Source organism: Mobula birostris, chromosome 1 (assembly GCF_030028105.1).
Source record: "Mobula birostris isolate sMobBir1 chromosome 1, sMobBir1.hap1, whole genome shotgun sequence".
NCBI classification, from domain to species: domain Eukaryota; kingdom Metazoa; phylum Chordata; class Chondrichthyes; order Myliobatiformes; family Myliobatidae; genus Mobula; species Mobula birostris.
In genome coordinates this window covers 212,761,463-212,776,150 of record NC_092370.1, presented here as the reverse complement: position 1 = coordinate 212,776,150, position 14,688 = coordinate 212,761,463, and the positions used below count along the sequence as shown (strand labels likewise).

Sequence of the window (14,688 nt, the reverse complement as noted above, 5' to 3'; positions counted from 1 at the left end):
ATTTAATGATATCTTTTTTACATGGTTCAATAAAGTAAGAAAGTTTTCTTTAAACAGGTGTTTGTAATTCTTAGTGACTGTTACACCCAAATAAGTAAATTGATTCCTTACAATTTTAAAAGGGAGATTAGTATTAATTGATACCAAATTATTTAAAGGAAATCATTCACTCTTATGTAGGTTCAATTTATATCCTGAAAACCGGCTAAAGCGGGAGAGTAAAGAAAGTATGCAAGGTAACAAGGTCTCAACATTAGAGATAAAAAGCAATATATCATCAGCATAAAGCGAGATTTTGTGGGTGATACCTCTCCTTAAAATACTACAAGTACCATTAGATTCTCGAAAAGCAGTGGCAATGGGTTCTAAAGCTAGATCAAAATGCAAATGACTTAATGGGCAGCCTTGTCTAGTTCCACGGTGAAGTTTAAATGGTTTGGAATTTTAAAAATTAGTAAGAACCCGAGCAGAAGGAGATAAATAAAGTAATTTAATCCATTGAATAAAATCTGGTCCAAAATTAAATTTTTCTAAGGTTGTAAATAAATAATTCCATTCAACCCGATCGAAGGCTCGAAGGCCTTCTCAGCAGCTAAGGATATCACACATTCTGATACCTCCTAAAAAGGAGAGTAAATAACATTTAATACACGGCTTATATTAAAATGGGAATGTTGGTTTTTAATAAATCCAATCTGATCATCAGAAATGATAGAAGGTAAAATATTTTCAATCCTACAAGCCAGAACTTTAGGAAGAATTTTAGTGTCAATATCGAGTAATGAAATTGGCCTCTATGAAGAGTGTTCAGCTGGGTCCTTGTTCTTTTTTAGGATAAGCGAAATAAAAGCTTCATAAAAAGGTTGAGGCAAACTACCCAATTTTAAAGAATCCAAAAAGACTTAAGTATAACCGCGGTATAATTAATGAAGAAAAAGCCTTATAAAATTCTCCAGAAAATCCAACTGGACCCGGAGCCTTCCCCAAGTGTAATGAACGTATAGCCTTGGTGATTTCCTCTTAAGAAATGAGTTGATCCATCTGTTTGCAATTGTCTGCAGAAAATGTAGGGATATTTAATTGATCCAGAAAATTATTCATTACAGTATTATCTTTAGGGGAATCAGAACTATAAAGTTCAGAATAGAATTCTCTAAAGGTATCATTTATTTTAGAGTAATCAGTTGTCCTACCACCATTAGTTTTGCAAATTTCTTTAAGTTGTCATCTAACTACAGAAGTTTTCAATTGGTTGGCCAATACTTTGCCTGATGTATCTCTGTGAATGTAAAATTATCATCAAGAAGTTGAGTTTCAATTGGGTATGTTAACAGAAGATCATATTTAGTTTTTAACTTCAACACGTCTTTTATATAAAACAGGATCTGGAGCTATAGCAACACACATCAAAGTTGCTGGTGAACGCAGCAGGCCAGGCAGCATCTCTAGGAAGAGGTACAGTCGACGTTTCGGGCCGAGACCCTTCATCAGGACTAACTGAAGGAAGAGCTATTAAGGGATTTGAAAGTGGGAGGGGGAGGGGGAGATCCAAAATGATAGGAGAAGACAGGAAGGGGAGGGATGGAGCCAAGAGCTGGACAGGTGATTGGAAAAAGGGATATGAGAGGATCATGGGACAGGAGGCCCAGAGAGAAGGAAAAGGGGGAGGGGAAAAAACCCAGAGGATGGGCAAGGGGTATAGTCAGAGGGACAGAGGGAGAAAAAGGAGAGAGAGAGAAAGAATGTGTGTATATAAATAAATAACGGATGGGGTACGAGGAGGAGGTGGAGCTATAGCTTATTTTTGATCTAACTGTTTCAATTGATTGGCTAATTCCATTCTTTCTTTATTAGCTTTATTCTTAACACTCGCAGTATAAAAAATAATTTGTCCTCTAATATAGGCATTGAAAGTATCCCATACAATAATATTAGAAGTCTCTTCCTTTTTATTCTCTTCAAAAAACAAAATAATATGCTTCTCTAGAAATTTTAAATATTCCTTATCAGATAACAAAGTTGTATTAGAACGCCAAAATCTGTTGGTTTGAGGAAGGCCAGGGAGTTTTATAGATAGAAATATAGGAGCATGATCTGAAACAGCAATCTCTTTATATTCACAGGAGTGAACTGATGAAATCATTTGACTATCAATAAAAAATAATCAATCCTGGAATATGTATGATGAACATGGGGAAAAAAACGAATACTTCCTGTCTAAAGGATGTAAAAAATGCCAAACATCAACAATACCACATTTCAATAAAAAGGATTGAATAAACAAAGCTGATTTATTAAGAGACGCTGGTTTAGAAAATTATTGGTCTAAAATTGGGTCTAGCCAACAGTTAAAATCTCCTCTCCTCCCATCACCGAAGAATAAAGATTCAGAACTGGTAAAAACAAAAAAAAAATGCTCAAAGAATCCTGGATCATCTACATTTGGGGCATACACATCGGCAAATACTATTAATTTATTATCTAGTTTTCCTGAAACTATAACAAAATGTCCATTAGTATCAAACACTACTTTATGTTGGACAAAGGAAAGTGTATTGAAACTCCTCTAGATCTGGCCTGAAAAGAAGAGTGAAAGCAAAGTCCGTTCCAACAGCTAAAAAAACGTAGATTATCACATTTGCGTATGTGAGTTTCTTGTAGGAAAATAATAGGGACATTAAATTTCTTAATATAAGCAAAAATCTTATTACACTTAACAGGATGATTTAACCCTTTCACATTAAAACTAAGTAAATTGATAGTTTGGTCCATTTTTAATATTATTTAAAGGAAGGGTTAAAATGTCAGTTGAAAACCAAGCCATAAGCCCTAAGAAATGGTAACCAAGCAAGAAGTTGGCTAAAAATTCGAAAACAGCTTCTGAGAAAAAAAAACATAACCCGCCCACCTCCCAAAGAAAGAAAACTGACCAATAGAAAGTTGGCATCTACAACTACAGACAACCCCTCAAAAAAAAAAACTGGTGATTGCTCCAATTAGTTCCAAGGTTATTTATATTCCAACCTAGACTAAACAATACCCGAATGAGAGATTCAATTCTTGTATGTCAAAAATACAGTATTAAAAATACAAAAGGAAATTAGTTAAAAAGGTTTACCAAAAGTAAAAGATACAATTATTCATACAGAAAGACATTAAACATTTAATCTTATATCTTCATGGAAAAACAGACTAAGCAGTTAGCCTTCAAATTTAAAAAATCTTTGTGCTTCAGCATTCGAACGAAACCATTCGAAGGGTCCATCTTTAATGAGATTCTCAGTCAAACTGCATGGCCAAGGGACGGGTTAAAACCCTTGTTACAAAAATTTCAACAAAGCTTGTTTAAACTTAGCACGTTCCTGCATAACACAAGCAAATAATCTTTGAGAATCTTAATATTCCACCAATCATGTCCCTTTGACGGGATTTGCGAATTGAAAGTTTCTCATTTAATCTTGTGTCTTCAGGTAAGGAGAAACTAAACAGCTAGCCTTCGGATTTTAAAAACCTTTGTGTTTCAACAATCGAGCGGAATCATTTGAAAGATCCATCTGTAAGTGTAAGTCTTGAAACCCTTATTAAAAAGCTCGGACATAACTTCCTTGAACTTAACACGTTCCTGCATAACCTCAAGCGAATAATCTTCGACAGTTCTACTCTTGCGACCATTATAATTAATCATGCCTCTTCGACGAGATTCAAGAATTAAGAGTTCCTTTGTTTTAAATTCCTGAAAACATTATTACTGATCTTGGTTTCTGACCCTTAGGAGGTCTAAACGCAGGAGATCTGTGAACTCGATCAATCATAGGCACAGACATCAAAATCTCCGGAAATAACTCTTGCAAAAAGTTTGTAAAAAACTCCATAGGATGATTACCTTCGATTAATTCTTCTAGACCCAGAACCCATAGATTGTTCCTTCTACTTCTATTTTCTAGGTTGATAATCTTCTGCCTTAACTTTTTGTTGGACTTCGATTGCTTTTCACAAAGCTTCTGCAATTCATCCACTTCTGTTTCCAGAGATGACAAAATTTCTTCAGTATTTTTATACGTTTATCATGTTCGTTAAAAGTTTGTTGAATGGAATCCAATTTACCATCTATTTGTTTAAATTCAGTGCTGAATTGTTGAAACTTCTCAGAGGCTTCTCGTGTATGACTTTGCAGCAAATCCATAATAGAATCCAAAGGAACAGGGGAATCATCCTTTTTAGTACCTCTGTCCCTCCTTATATCCATAATGAAAGAATATCATACTTAAAAAGGAAGTTTCAAGACAGGTTGGAAATAGTAAGATAATTAGGATTGGAGCAACGGCAGATTGCTGTTACTCTATCAGCCACCACCAGGAAATCTCCGAAGCTGCATTCCTAAAGGCATTCATACATGTATAGAAACTTCACTGGAAATATGCCAAGTGCATCTGATAGAAAAATATGTGGATGTGCTTCCTGTGGACTTCAGCCTGTCTGACTCCCACCACCTCCTACAATTTCTGTGGCATGAATTCATTCTGTGGCAACATTATCCATGGCTGGGACTATAGTTCAATTGTTCCAGTTAATATCAGAGAATGTACAGAGTACAACCTGAAATTCTTGCTCTTTGCAGAAATCCACAAAAACAGAGGAGTACCCCAAAGAATGAATGCCAGTAAAAACAGTAGAGCCCCAAAGCCCCTCTTCTCCTCCTTCCCACACACAAGCAACAGCAAAGTATCAACCCTCCCCCACTTATTTCAGCAAAAAGCATCAGCACCCACCACCCACCAAGCAAGCAATAGTAAAGGCCCCAAGAGAGACCATGATTTGCAGGATGGAAAACTAATCATTCACCTAATCGATTTGACATGCCGGAGGCTCTCTCTTTACGTAGAAATGTCAAGAAGGATTGCACTTACTCAGTTACCAGTGAGAATTAACAAACAATTACACAGAGAAACACGATGATACAAATCTGCAAACCACACATGTACAGTTAATGTGGCTTTCACTAGCAACTTCGAATGACACATAACTGCACAATATTTTTATGCCATAGAATAGTGTGGAACAATTTATCAGCCAATGTCTTCGATCAATACTAAAAGCAAGGTCAAGAATGATTTTGATTTCTGCTCCAGAAGTCAACTTAAGAGTTCTCACCCTTAGTTTAAGCGCACTTACGTTGACCTAGGCACAATCAATTTCCCCTTCAGAATTGTGTCTGTTTGCTGAAATAAAAATGGAATTGATAATATGAAACAGGAGAGTAAGGCTGAGCTATGTTAGCTCATTAAAACAAGATCATTTCGGCTTTCAAGATGGCGCCGGTATCTGGCGACTCTGTGCACGCTCTCCCGAGCAAACTGCCCTTTACACTATCCTACACCCGAGAAACCCTTTTAAACCTCCAATCTGCTACATCTAGCAAGATCCACAAAACCCTGGCGAAGCTACTGACCCAGCTGGAGATCATCATGCCAGAATTGCTTCTTCAACTCCGGACTGCACCTGGACCCAACCAGCAAGGCCTGGTCCGAGGCCCACCACATTCCCGGAGACCCGCAGCCTGCTACCATGCTGGAGCGCTTGGAGACGTGGCCCATTCTGACCAGCACCACTCCGGAGCAGACAACCAAAACAAAGTGAGGTCGGAGACCTCAAGGTGCCCCAGATGCTTCCCCGGAGCAACCACCGTAAAGCCCCGTTGGTGGCCATCCACAGCTGCCGGAAGTGAGGCCTCCACCGCCGACCTCGGAAATCGAGCCCGAGGCTCAGCTGGAGCAGAGGCCTTCGCAACCATGACTCAGCTCACGGACTTGTTTCAGCCATGAGCCCAGACCTCCAGGATTAAGTGTCGGCTTCGGGGCCCAACCCAATCGACAGCCCGGGCCCCCGGCAGCTGGAAGTGGCAGTGGAGCCTCCCCTGTCACTTGGCCTGACCCGGAGCGCCCGATGACGTGACCGGTCGATCGATCTCCACTGGACGCGTCCACCAACCTCAAAGAGCTGACAATGACATACTGCATCGATGGAAACCTGGAAAGATGCACTATTTACAAAGGAAGCGCGGGAAAAGAGCTGGGCTGCTGGTCAGATTGAAGCTGAGGGGCTTCAGGGTCCCTATGCCTACCATCCTACGAGCTAATGTGCAAGCCATTGAGAATAAGGTGGATGATCTTAAAGGGAGACTCACCTACTGCAGGGAGATGCAGAACTGCTATGTATTCTGTTTCCCTGAGACCTGGCTCTCCCTTGCCACCCCCGACTGTGCCATCTGACCGGAGAGATTTTTGATCCTTCGGATAGACCGCAAGGCGTCTTCGGGCAAGACAAAGGGAGGTGGTGTCTGCCTACTGATCAACACTGCGTGGTGCTCGGACACAGTGGCACTGAAAACCTCCTGCAGCGTGGACCTGGAACACCTGTCGGTGAAGTGTCGTCCCTACTATCTGCCACGGGAATTCACCTCGGTCATACTGACAGCGGTCTACATTTCCCCTCAGGCAGACATGGAGTGTGCTCTGAACATACTGTATACCAACATCAGTGGACTTGAGACCAGGTATCCGGAGGCTTTGCTCATTTCAGCCGGGGACTTTAACCGGGCCAACTTCAGAAAAGCGCTGCCAAAGTTATACCAACATGTCCCCTGCCCCACTAGAGGCCCGAGTATACTTGACCACTGCTACACAGCAGTCAAGGATGCCTACCGTTCCATCCCACGACCTCACTTCGGAAAATCGGACCATCAGGCCGTACTCCTCCTCCCGGCTTACAAACAGAAACTGAAGCGGGAGGTCACAGTGTCAAAAGTAGTGTCACGTCAGACGGAGGAAACGGATGAGGACCTCCGTGACTGCTTTGAATCGGTGGACTGGTTAGTATTCAAGGACTCGGCAGCTAACCTCGATGAGTATGCCTCAGCTGCCACGGACTTTATCTGGAAATGCACAGAGGACTGTGTGCCTTGCAAGATGATCCAGGTATTCCCTAACTAGAAACCTTGGATGAATTATGAGGTCCAGTCCCTTTTGAAGGCTAGAGCTGCGGCTTTTAGATCTGGGGATACCAGTCACTACACGGAATCCAGGCGTGAACTCCGGAAAGCCAGTAAGGGTACCAGGAGGCAATATCGAGCCAAGTTGGAAGCCCAGGCTAACCAGAGGGATGCCGGTAGACTATGGCAGGGTCTAAATGAGATCACTGGGCACAAGGAAAAGGCTGGGAATATCAATAACTGTGGTGCTTCTCTTCCTGACGAACTTAACGTATTCTACGCAAGATTCAAACAGAAGAGGAGCGTCCCGCTCCCTCCGGATGAACCGGGCCTGGTGGCATCGAGATTCATCGTCACCGAGGAAGACATTAGAAGGGCCTTCCCGAAGATAAATCCAAGGAAGGCGACAGGCCCAGATGGCGTCCTGGGATGGGTTCTCCGGGCCTGTGCAAGCGAGCTAGCTGGAGTGTTTGCTGACATCTTCAACTGCTCCTTGCTTCAGTCTAAGATCCCCTCCTGTTTTAAGAAGGCAATGATAAACCCAGTGCCGAAGAAGAGCAAGGTGGCATGCCTGAATGACTATCGACCTGTGGCTCTGACATCAATTGCTATGAAGTGCTTTGAAAGATTGGTTATGGCACACATCAACCACAGCCTACCGGTCAACCTCGACGCTTTGCAATTCATCTACCGGAGCAACAGGTCAACGGCAGATGCCATCTCTCTGGCCCTACATTCCTCCTTAGAACACCTGGAGAATAAAGACGCATATGTAAGGCTCCTTTTCATTGACTACAGCTCTGCCTTTAATACCATTATTCCAAATAAATTGATTCCTAAGCTCCGGAACCTGGGCCTTATCACTCAGATCTGCAGCTGGATCTTCAGCTTCCTCACAGACAGGACCCAGGCTGTAAAAATAGGGGACAAGCTCTCCTCTACAATCAGTCTGAGCACTGGTGCCCCACAAGGCTGTGTACTCAGCCCCCTGCTGTACTCACTGTACACCCATGATTGTGTAGCCAAGTTTCCATCAAACTCAATATATAAGTTTGCTGATGACACCACAATTGTAGGTTGTATCTCGGGTAATGATGAGTTCGAGTACAGAGAGGAAATTAAGAACCTGGTGGCATGGTGCGAAGACAATAACCTATCCCTCAATGTCAGCAAGACGAAGGAATTGGTTGTTGACTTCAGAAGGAGTAGCGGACCGCACGACCCCATTTACATCAGTAGTGCGCAAGTGGAACAGGTCAAAAGCTTTAAGTTCTTCGGGGTCAATATCACAAATGACCTGACTTGGTCCAACCATTCTGGGCTTAATCAACTAAAATGTTTCAAATTGCCTTTAATATAAACTAAAGAAAGAAAATTAAAGAACTAGGTCATTAACATTTGATATGATCATTCTATAGTCTAAGAGGTTAACCATGAATTTTGTTTTATGCTGGTCTTCCTCACAAATATTTAGTCCGAATCAAAAAAGAGAATGTTTACTGAATAATAATGTCTGGGAAAGGTTTTTTTGTGGAGACTGGAATTTTAACTATATTTTAAATGCAATTTTGCTTGTCCAGTAATCTTTCCAATAATTTCACTCCAGGAATTGGTTTAGTTCAAGAAGAAGGATGGATTTAGAAGTATCATCTAATCCCAAAAACAATCATGATTGGTCATAGACTTTAGTAAAGCTTGAATGTTTAGGCTGGCTTCTGGCACACAAACTCCTTGGTCCAGACTGAATAGCACTTGTAATCACTGCCCTTCTTGGACCTTGTGCAGTTGTCTCACCAATGGCTGGTTTCCTCAGCATATGTGCAACAGAGCAGAGGTAGATGCTTTAAGACCAATCATTTCAGAAGTAATATCACATGCTAAAGAACGTTATAGTCATCGCACTTGCACTTGACCTCTCAGAACGAAGGAACTGTTTCATATTTCAGTTTTGCTAAGTGGCAATCAAAATGTCATGTTCAGGTATTAGTAGAAATTCATTGCAAAGGATAAAAATCCCAGAGCCTGGAAAATGTGTCTCAGTGGAAGAGAGATACCAATAAACCTCTCTCAAAACAATGCATGGATGGGTTCTTGCTTGTTGGTCCATATATTTTTACTGTTGCCAGTGTGTAAGTGAAGTAGGCTCTTGGCAAAACCCAAAACAAAGTGGATGGTGCTATTTCAGGTAGAAGAACTGGGAGCAACTTTATTCCGCAAGCTGTCCAATTCAGATTTGCAGTCCTAATTGGCCATACCCATATAACAGAAGCAAACTCTGCATGAAGTACGCTGCAGGTGATCTCCAGACCCATAGGTTTGTTCTCAAGTTGGAATATTTGCAGCTGACGAAGTAACCTACTGCATAATTCCAAACCAGCTGCCCTCAATTTTTTGAGACAATTTCATCAAAGGAATATCACGTTCCCAACTTATTCTTGAACAACAACTACGTTTTCCATTACTGATCATCAAGGTAAGATAACATCCTATCAGGGACAGAACTCAGAAATCAAAGGTGTAAAGGGACTTGGAAATCTTTTTTCGGGATTTCCGTAAGGTTAACCAGTAAGTTGAGTCTGTAGTACAAAAGCCAAATGCAATATTAGCATTTGTTTCAAGATGACGAAAACATAAAAGCAAGGATGCAGAGTTGACACCTTAAAAGACAGCATTTGGAATATTATGACTATTGTTTGGCTCCACATCTACAGAAAGGTATGCTGCCCTAAAGATGGACTAGAGATAGTTCAGAAGCCTGATCCTGGAAATGAAGGGCATAATGTATGAGGAACATTTGATGTCTCTGGAGCTGTACTTGATGGAGTTCAGGGCAAATCTCATCGGATCTTTCAGATACTGAAAGGCCTGGATATAGTGGATGTAAAGATAATGTTTTTTTTCAGTTGGAGAGTCTAGGTTGCAAGGGCACAGTCTCAAATACAAGGACACCCCTGTAAAATGGTAGCATCGCAGTTAGCATGACACTATTACAACTTGGGGCGTTCCAGAGCTCAGAGTTCAACTGCAGTGCTTTCTGTAAGGAGTTTATACATTCTCCCTGTGTGACCTCCTGGGCTTCCTCTGTGTGCTCCAGTTTCCTCCGACAGTCCAAATAAGTACCGGTTAGTAGTTTAACTGGTCATTGTAAATAGGCTAAGGTCTGGTTAAGGCTCATTTTACATAGATGAGTTGCTGGCTGGCGCGACTCGCTGAGCCAGAAAGGCCTGATCCATGCTATATTTCTAAATAAAATCAAACTGCGATGAGGAATTGGCGTGTGTCTGTGAAATTCATTGCCACTCGGGACTGTGGAGGCCGTGTCATTAGCTTTGTTTAAGGCAGAGATCAATAGTTTCTTGATTGGAGTTAAGGATGATAGGGAGAATGTGGGACAATGGGGTTGAGATATTTAAGAATTAGCGATGATGGAATGCCAGAGCAAACCTGTTGGGCTGAATGGCCTAATCGTACTCCTACATCTTATGGTCTCATCATTTAGTTATTGAATGAGCAGAGTTCTGCATGACAGACTGAGAGGCATGAGTTCAAAGCTCACCATAGGAGTTTGAATTGAAATGATTAAATAAAACTGGATTTTAAAGCCTAATCTCAGCAATGATACATGTGAAACTTCTGAATTATTATAAAAACAAACCATCTGGTTCACTACTGTCCCTCGGAAGCCAGCATGTTATCCTTTCTGTGCTTTATGTGTGACCCCAGATCCACTAAGGTGGCAGCCTCCCCATTTCACTGGCCATTCCTTAGGAATGGATGATGAATGTCAACGTGTCTGCTGGGGTCTACATCTTATATACAATTTAAAAAAATAATTTGGCAAAACATTTGAAAATTTGACAGTTTGAGTTTTCTTCCTAGAGCTGACCTGGTTTACCAATGGAAAGAAATCACAGAGTCAGCAGATCTGTACGTTGGAGACATTTTTTTTTGCAAAGGAAGTAACACACTTTCTTTAAGGTCAGTTTATTAACTTTCCAATCAGAGGTGTTCTTTATTGCAAGGTGTGAAGCAGGCTATACTCACTGTACCAGCGTGTTGACACCAAGTTTTCATGTGTTGCCAATAACTGATTCACCTTCTAGCTTTCGTCAGTTAGTCCTGACAAAATAGATATTCTGTACGTTCCTGGTAAATGAATTTTTGTCTTGATTGTGTTATGAAAAGTTGGAACCTGTGACATGCAGTTTGGAATTTGATTGAATGACCTAGCGCTCTGCTGTGTCCGGAGAGGACCAAGAGCGCAACTGCCTCGTGCAGAAGACTAGAGGTGGGGTCCCGGAGAGGACTGAGAGAATGAACTGCTTCGTGACCAGACACAGGGCGCGTGACCATGATTGACTCCATCTCGAAGCAATGGAGAAGATTGAAGTATTGAGGCAAACGCAGAGGAGGTCAGTGGTGGTCAGAGTTGATAGCATTCAGACCCAACGTGGTGGTCACCGTTCATGGAAGGACTGAGCTCGTAGAGCCGCTCTCTGCGAATGCTGATGGGAGGATGTTTTAAAAATTCTGAGGTTCATGTGATTATTGGACTGTACTTTATATTAGGTTTCCTTTAGTTTTTGGTATTTTCTTTCTTGTTGCTAATTGGTGGGTGAGCAATATGTTACTTTTTAGTGAGAGAGAAGTTGGAGATTTGGAGTCTGACAGTCTTGTTGGTGTTTTTCTGTGTGGGCGATCTCTTAGTTTTTTATGTATGAATGAGGGGGTTGGGGGTTTTGATGCCATTGTCACAGTTCTTTTCTGCGAGGGAAGGGGCTGGGGGTTTGATGTTATTCTTTTATTTGTGAGGGAGGGCTTGGCATTTTGATGTTCCAGCTGCCATTATCCATGTGCGCAATCTGGTAGTTTTTTTGTGAGGGAGGGGGTGGGGGGTTTTGGGGTTGGCAAGTTTTGTTTCTTTTTCTTTTTCATGCATGGAGGGTGGTTGATGTCTTTTCTTTCAACAACTGCCTTTGTTTTTCTGTATTTCATGGCTATCTGGAGAAGATGAATATCAGTGTTGTATGTAACATGCATACTTTGACATTAAAATGAACCTTTGAACCCTTGAAAATGCCAGAATTTCATAATAGGCAAGGCAGCACTTTGAAGAGAGAAAACTAGAATTAATGTTTCAAACTGATGAATTCATCCCCATGATAGCTCATCGTTCTGAAATGTTAACTTTTTCTTTCTCCACAGTTGCTGCCTGACAAACCACACTGCTCCCCCACCCCACTTTACTTCAGGTTTGGTGTACCTGCGGTATTTTGGTTTCAGTTTTCAATCTGGTAGCAAACTTCATATGCTCGTATGGGTAACTGGACTTGAATGAAATCAAACAGAATATGTTTGATCTTGTATTTGTCCCAAAGTACCCTTATGGCAGTGTAAACAGCTTAATGGAGAGAATGCCAGTACAGCTTGTATTTTTCTGTTGGCCATATTGAATTGACGTTATTTCTTACATCCTTCACAAAAATTAAGAGTAAAAATGTTTACATTATGTCTGTCTAAATGTGCAAGGTGCAACATATAGTATGTATAACAGGACAGTCAATATAACATAGAAATACAATTGTACCTGCATGAATTAATCAGTCTGATGGCCTGGTGGAAGAAGCTGTCCCGGAGCCTGTTGGCCCTGGCTTTTATACTGCGGTACCGTTTCCCGGATGGTGACAGATGGAACACTTTGTGGTTGGGGTGACTTGGGTCCCCAATGATCCTTCGGGCCCTTTTTACACGTCTACCTTTGTAAATGTCCTGAATAGTGGGAAGTTCACATCTACAGATGTGCTGGGCTGTCCGCACCACTCTCTGTGATTAGGGAAGTACAGTTCCCATACCCGGCAGTGATGCAGCCAGTCAGGATGCTCTCAATTGTGCCCCCGTAGAAAGTCCTTAGGATATGGCAACTTGTGCCAAACTTCTTCAACCATCTGAAGTGAAAGAGGTGCTGTTGTGCTTTTTTCACCACATAGCCAGTATGTACAGAGCACGTGAGAGCCTCGATGATGTGTATGCCGAGGAACTTAAAGCTGTTCACCCTCTCAATCTCAGATCCATTGACGTCAATAGGGGTTAGCCTGTCTCCATTCCTCTTGTAGTCCACAACCAGCTCCTTTGTTTTTACGACATTGAGGAAGAGGTTGATCTCTTGACACTACTGTGTCAGGGTGATGATTTTGTCACTGGCGGCTGCCTTGTATGTATGCACCTGTGATTTCGAAGAAATAATTAAGAGCATTCTGCCTGACTATAGTAATTGTTTCACTTCTCAGAAAATCTTGGACTAGATTCTCAACTTTTTTACATCTTTGTGGCATTTTGCTTTCTAGGTACTTTGAACCTTTTTCTACGATTCAAAGGATCGGCCATAATGGAGAATCTCATTTGGAGTATGTCTGGCAACCAAGGTGATCAGTGGCTGCATGCAAGTATCAACATCAATCCAAGTGGAACTTTTCAGGTGAGGAAACAAAAAAAAACTGTAATACATTGTGGCAGAGATTGGCATTTGCCGGTGTATCTTAAATATTATCCACACCTATTGTTTGTTGAAAGCATAAAGAAAAAGATGCATTTCTTCATTTAAAGGATCTGTGGAAAATCTAGCAGGAAAAAAAATGTGGCCAATTTATTGGAAGGTACTTTCACAATTTACCAACATCCTGACAGATTCCTTGTAGGATGTTTGACCTCATTGTTGTCCCTTTGGGGTCTTCTTGGGAAAACCTCTAGGTCATCATAGTATCATTAGCTAGAGGACCTTTTGACTGAAAGGATATGGTTTGGGTATTGAGAGGAGGTTCATGGTAGAGGGAGCCTGTTGTTTTTGTAGAGTTCAATGGAACACTCAAGCTTCAAAGCTTAATGTACAGCAAAATTTATTATCAAAGTGTGTATAGATAACTATATACTACCCTGAGATACATTTTCTTGTGGGCATTCACAGTAGAACAAAGAAATACAATGGAATCAATGAAAAAACTGCGCACCAAGACTGACAAACAGCCAACATGGAAAAGACAAACTGTGCAAATATGAAAACAAATAATAGTAATAATAATGACTAAATAAGTAAATAAATAATACTGAGAACATGAGTTGTAGAGTCCTGGAGTGAGAGCCTATAGTTTAGTGATGAGGTGAGTTAAGTTATCCATGCTGGACCATGAGCCTGTTGGTGGTAGAATAATGACTTTCTGAACCTGTTGGTGTTGTACCTAAGATTCCTATAGCTCCTTCTCGATGGAAGCAGTGAGAAAAGAGCATGGCCTGGATGGTGAGACTCCTTGATAATGGATGCTGCTTTCCTGCAACAACGCCACTTGTAGATGTGTTTAATGGTAGGGAGGGCATTTCCTGTGATGGACTGGGCTATATCCACCACTTCTTGTAGGCCTTTCCACTCTTGGGCATTGACGTTTCCATACCAGGCCGAGATGCAACCAGTCTGGATAACTCACCACTGTGCACCTATTGAAGTTTATCGAAGTTTTAGATGGCATGCCTAATCTGCGTAGACGTCTGAGATAGCAGAGGTGGTGCAGTGCCTTCTTTGTAATTTTTCCAGGAGCTAGTTACAGGGCAGAGCCTCCTAAAGTGAGTATAGCAGGGGCTAAGCACACAGCCTTGTGGTGCACCCGAGCTGATGGTGATTGTGGAGGAGATGTTGCCAACCTGAGCTGACT

General features: G+C 41.5%; 1 protein-coding gene across 1 annotated transcript in view; it reads left to right on the top strand.

The window, feature by feature from the left end:
• mdga2a (MAM domain containing glycosylphosphatidylinositol anchor 2a) overlaps positions 1-14,688 on the top strand; it is a 1,018,846-nt gene that overhangs the window by 985,653 nt on the left and 18,505 nt on the right. The window contains exon 15 of the mRNA XM_072270903.1: positions 13,333-13,463. Coding sequence (XP_072127004.1) covers positions 13,333-13,463 — 131 coding nt within the window. The remainder of the gene's footprint in view (positions 1-13,332; positions 13,464-14,688) is intronic.